The sequence below is a fragment of the Vipera berus genome, assembly GCF_964194415.1.
Source record: "Vipera berus genome assembly, chromosome: Z".
Classification (NCBI taxonomy): Eukaryota; Metazoa; Chordata; class Lepidosauria; order Squamata; family Viperidae; genus Vipera; species Vipera berus.
In genome coordinates, this window is record NC_138205.1 from 43,749,135 (window position 1) to 43,755,134 (window position 6,000).

The following is a 6,000-nucleotide window of genomic DNA, read 5'->3' on the forward strand; positions in this document are numbered from 1 at the left end:
CAAAACTTCTTATAACAAAAGATCTTGTCTTTCTGCTTTGTGATTCTTCTCCAAACAACCCATTTCTCACTGAGGACTAGATTCCTGCCAAGTTTGCTGGACAAGGAAACTATTGTACAAACTCCTCAGTAGATCTCCGTTGTGTGGCGTTATGAGAAAAATTCCTGCCCTACCCTAAGCACTTTATTTTCTAAGGCCACTAATCTCTTGTTTTTCAATAAACCTTTGTTAATGCTCCTTTCATTCTGTCAACTGAGGTTTTGACTGCCAAATCTTGTGTTATTATTTGGGAGGTGTACATTTAATTTGGTTTCCTGTAGAGCTTCTGTAACTGCAAAGTCATATGGTAAATTTTAATCTCTTTGGTCAGACTTACAGTGTCATTAAAGTTCAGATGGTATTCTAATTACTTAAATGATGAGTCAGAGAAAAATAATCATACTCATAAGCATAATATCTAAGAATAAAAGAACAATTTGGATGACAATACTGCATAATGTTTAAGGGGAGAAAAATTCGTGGATGTGCTCTTTTGATAAGGATGTAGGTAGGGGGGAAATGGTTTCCCTTCACATAGGTGGGCAGAGAAGCAGGGATTAAGTTTAGGATTCAGACTGTCTCGATATTTAAACTACAGATCATTCTCACTTACAGACTGCTTCACTCAGTGACTGTTCAAAATTATGACAGTGCTGAAAGTAGGTTTATGACCAGCCCTTAAAGTTGTGGCTGTCATAGCGTCTTCACCATTTAGTAGTTTTGCAATTGGCACCTATTTACAATGGTTGGAGTAACCCATAGTGACATGATTGCCATTTGCAAACTTCGCTGCCAGTTTCCAACAAGCAAAGTCAATGGGAAAACCTTCAAGAAGTCACAAGTTCCAGTCACGTCCTGTCACACTTAACTACCTATTCACTAAATGACCACAGGGGAACTGCCACTGTAAATACGGCATAATCATGTCATGTTTCATGACCACATTAAATGAATTGCACATTAAGTGACAGAATTGCAGATCCCAAATGCAACAGTTAAGTGAGGACTATCTATTTAGGAATATTTTTTTAAATGGACATCATTGTAAAAACTATCATATGCCTATTTTATGCAAATATATGTCTTATTTTGTCCTCTTTTGCTAACTTTCTCAAATGGAGGATTGTCCATTACAACTGGGGAAAGAATTACAAACGTAGGGGGATTTGCATCTGTCAAGTCAAAGTCATGTCAGAACATGCTGTCATTCTCCGGACAAGTTTACAATTACGTTGAACTTATTTTCTCTGAAAAATAAAGGACAAACTTGAAAAAGAGGCAAATCTAAAAGAGATTTATAAGGATAAAGAAAATTAATTGTTTATAACTTTGCTTTACAAAGAAAAATTCAGAAGCAAAACCAAGAAAACCTTGGTTTTGCATATTCTAATAATATAAAAAACCCAAAAGAATGTGTAAATTTATTTTAAAAAGACAATTCAATCTCCATATTTTCCACATGAATGTGAAAGACGATGCATTAAAAGTTGAACCATTTGCATGGTGAAAGTTAAATGACTAAAATAAAAAAACAAAAGTGGGTTTTTTGAAAAACAAAAGGACATCTGAAAGACAGCTTTCTGAAATAAAGGACTCTCCTTTATAATAAAAGATTCATGACCACTCGATGTATCACTAATCATTTTTGGATCTTATGAGAACATTCAAGCAAACTAAAAATGAACTGAGAGAAAAAAAATGCCCTGATGCTTAGATCAAAAGGACATGGTAAAGAGCCAAGATAAAGTTTAAACTGCAAGATCTGGAGGTTTTTTCCTGTAAGTAATGGCCTTGCTGGAGTGCCTTGTCAAAAAAAAACAACATCTGGATATAGATTACAGGAGGCAAATCTGGAGGGAATGCCTTCAGACACTGATCAAGAAAAGACTGCTAATATTCCATTTGAATCCTTAATTTCTGACTAGTTCATTTTCTATCCATTTCGATTCTTCTTCGTGTACCTGTACTTCAAGTTGCTTGTGACTAATGTTGAAAAAGGTTTAAGCACACAAAGAAATTCTTTTCACACTTAATACATCAATGAGATTGTTGAATCAAAACCAGGAGATGAAATGAGCTGTTACTCTGGATGTTTTCACCATTCCCTGAAGGTTGTCAAATCAGATCCATCAAGGCAAGTGAAGTAGCTCAGGATTTAGTGCCATGAACATAATGTAGTTCTCCACAAATGATTTGTAAATCATTGGATTTCTTGTTCTTCTTGCTATGGTTCCAACTCTGCTTCCTGTCAAGGATATTTATATTCTTTCAGTGATATTATATGATATATAGGCTATTTAACATACTGCAGTAAATACATTACAACACTTACTGCAATCTTTGGAAGAGTTGTATGTTTTGTTTTAAAATTCTGCTAGAATACTAGCAGTGAAATTTTGCGAACTATGTAGATTGGCCATAGCTATTAGTCCAATTCTCTTTGATGTTGCAGTTCTGGCAAATTGGACATTGCAAATCCTGAGTTCAGGCTGCAGGATTACCAGTGTGGGTGTGGTGGTGCGTGTTCTGGATACCATGGGACTGGCTTCAAAATCATCAGAGTAGGTTTCAGTTCTTAGGGAAAGAAGGCCCCAGGTTTTTATTCAATTCGTTTTTTTCAAATATTGACTTCAGGATTAATAACCTTTAGTTTTTCAATCTTGTTAGCAAAGAGCTGGCATAGAAGAGATCAAACTGATTTCACATTGTTCTTTCATGTTTTAAAATTATATGTATATTCTATCTTTCCTCTTGGAGTTCAGTTGTATATTTGTCACCTTTTCTATTCACAAAAAAACCAGTTTAAAAATGGGGCAGTTGAGACATAATTCCCCAGTTTGGTTCAATTTCTGGGTTGAAATTTGAACACAGAGCTCTTTCTCACAACAAAAGAGCTTTCCATTTGTGTTTGAAATAGCAAAAACTATTCTAATATAAAATTTGCCCCCCCAGTAAAACAAAATTGGTGAAATCTGTCTACCTATCCCTATTCTGCCACAGGAATTACACAAGCAAATGCTGCTGACCTTAGTTTCAGGGTAGGGCAGGTGGATTCCCCCAGTTTTCTTTGCCTTCCTTCCCACCAAACATCACTGGCAAAAATGCATCCACCGGTCATCCTTTTTAATGTTGGGCAGAGCTGAGTTTGGAGAGAAAGTGGGTTTTAACAGATGGCTAGGCTAGTGTGTTGAGCCATCTGCCAAAACTTGCACTGGTTTTGAACAAATATTTTGTGCGGGTGTGTTCAGAAGAAGCTGTCAGGGTTGAAGTTAGCAAGATGAGAAGAGGGAAGATTGGAAGCAGAGAAATCTGTTATGAAAACATTGTGCAGATGGACATAATAGCCAAACGTAAGAAAAGTCCTTTTTTCTTAGGCTAACATAAAGGAATCCAAGATTTAACTCTGTATTATGTCTCTATATATAACTTCTCTGTGGCTTGGTAAAAGCTGTTCTATTTTAGTTTGCTGTGGCTATTGTAAAGAATGTTCAGGTGGAGATGGAGACATGTGATGCCCTAGATTCCATGTCAGTGTGCTAAATTTCAAAGAGAATTATTGCAAGCATCTGAGGAACTTTAGCAGGAACCTCACTGTTAGTTGTTATCAGCAGTTAGAAATATTAGAACTATTCCATCAGAGCACCAACCCCAAAACAGCCTGAGCAACAACATATAGAATCAGGGAAAGTTGTATCACAAAGCAGCAGAGAATGAGCCAACTTTGTGTGTCTCTGCTTCACTGTATACTGCCATTACTCAGCTGCTGTTTAGCTGGTCCCCATTTCTGAGCCAGGAATCAACTTGGAGACCTGAAGAACAGGGGCCAGGATACATTTTGAAAAAAAATAAATAAATGAATTTTTCCCCTGTTCTGGAGGAGAATGCCCAGGCATCAGGGCGATAGGGGCATGCCTGCACCAGCTTAAAGTGGCCAGCAGATGCCAGGCTGATCCCATCAATCTGACTGTACCAAGGACACAACATCAGTGAAGTACATCAGATTGTATTCACTACAAAACCTTTCTTGGGTGAAATATTGGGGGCGGGGGAGAGGAACAAATAATTTAGAGCTGGTGCACTTCAGACTATCTGAAATCTACCTAAAGATTTTTGGATTTTTAAAAAACATCTTAAGACTATTGCTTTAAGGATGGGTTGGCTTCTTTGCTTATTGATGTTATTTATGCCACTGGAATCTACAAGCATCTTTTAAAAAATCTTTACAATTCTAAAAAGCAAACTGAGTACCCCCACCTTCCCATTTCTCTTATAATATTTCTGCATTGCCATCTTTTTTTTTCTTTAATGACAGCTGTGCAACGTCTAGCCCAAAGTCATCTGGAATCCAACAGTTCCTGGATGGATGAAGACTATGCTGAAGATGTTGAAGAGGAGGAGGAAGAGGAGGAGGAAGAGGAGGAAGAAGAAGAAGCTCAGGATTCAGATGACACTGTGAGGGAGATGACTGGCTTGTATAAACCAGGAGGTAAGCCAGACAAAGAGCAATTCAGAAAGAAGAGGGCAAACTAATGGGAAAACCAGAGCTTGGCAGTGCTGAGACAGGCACATTTTGAAAATGCTTCTTATTCAAAAGTTATTCTTATAAGTTTATTTTTAATCAGTCAATTACCACTACTGACTGCTTAGCACTGACTGTGCTTGTTTACCCTGTTCGATTAACATGATAGGAATAATTTATTGCTCCTTATGTGACCTCTCAGCCTCCATGTCACTCTATAGCAGTGTTTCTCAACCTCAGCAACTTTCAGTTGTGTTGACTTCAACCCTCAGAATTCATGTGCTGGATGAAGAATTCTGGGAGTTGAAGTCCATACATCTTAAGGTTGCGGAGGTTGAAAAACACTGGACTATTTAGCCCATGTACCTGCCTGGTTTCTGGGTAGAAAGGGAAGGAAGGCAGGTTTCTTTGGTTTTCTGGGCATTATGGGAGTTATATCTGGAGAGTGACAAGCAGAAAAAGTTGGGCTGGGATTATTGCATTATTGGAGTCCACAATCAGAATATCCAAAGGCATTTTGTACACTGGCTTTTTGTTTTATACAGAGAAAAAGTCTAATATTTTGTTTTAAACAAATGCTCCAAGATGCATTCAAGTAGGCTACAGAGGCAGGCCTTGGAAGCCCAGGTAATACAATCACTGCCTTGTTTCCTAGGCTACAGTTGAAATTATCTCGTGTGAACTTAATAGTTGCATCGAATTCTGAATTTTTCCTTGTTTTTGAAAGATGAATAAATCCCTGTCCGTGTTTGTGTATGAGTTTTCAGTTTTTGCTTTCGAACCTTAACTGAACCAGATGATCACTTGCAATAAATTAAAAAAATGTCTTCACTTGAACCTGGGATGATATCTCAAAGGGTATTGTGAGGAATAGGGAGTGAGGAGGGTTGATTCCTGAGGTCAAGCAGTTTTAGGCAGGTGGGCTGTTACTGTAGTGACTTCTATTTAAAGGGCTTTTTCCTGCTGTTACCTACAGATCCCACTCACTAGGGGCATACTGTATGTACTGAATATATTTCCCTTCGTTTAGCACCTTTGTCAGAGAGAAATCTGTAACTGTCTCCCCCTCTCCACACACACATAAACGTACCTTCCTATCCTGGCTACAGGGAGCTGCCAGTCTCCTAGGAAACCAGCTTTCTCCTCAGCAGGAAGGAGCTGCAAGATGGGAGAGGTGGAAGCTATAGAAGACATTTTTCTTTTTTCCACCCCCAGGCCCGCTGTCCACATATTTGCTTTTTCTAGCTGTTCCAGAGCAAAGGTTTGAAAGTTACACTGGTTCCTAGGGCGGATTTCAGACTCTCATGAAATCTAACTGCATGATGCTGCTTTTAATCAGCAGAAAGAATAGAACAGAGGTTCTCCAGCGTGGCATAGAATGGAGTCAGGAATTACAACTGACTCTTAGGCTGAGCAAACATCAGTATTAGAAATTTGTTCTC

General features: G+C 38.2%; 2 protein-coding genes across 3 annotated transcripts in view; one reads left to right on the top strand and one right to left on the bottom strand.

Moving 5' to 3' along the window:
• Positions 1-6,000, bottom strand: part of MIEN1 (migration and invasion enhancer 1) — a 443,636-nt gene that overhangs the window by 207,362 nt on the left and 230,274 nt on the right. The window lies entirely within an intron of this gene.
• Positions 1-6,000, top strand: part of PPP1R1B (protein phosphatase 1 regulatory inhibitor subunit 1B) — a 90,603-nt gene that overhangs the window by 63,541 nt on the left and 21,062 nt on the right. The window contains exon 5 of the mRNA XM_081346470.1: positions 4,352-4,525. Within this exon, the coding sequence (XP_081202596.1) occupies positions 4,352-4,525 (174 nt within the window). The remainder of the gene's footprint in view (positions 1-4,351; positions 4,526-6,000) is intronic.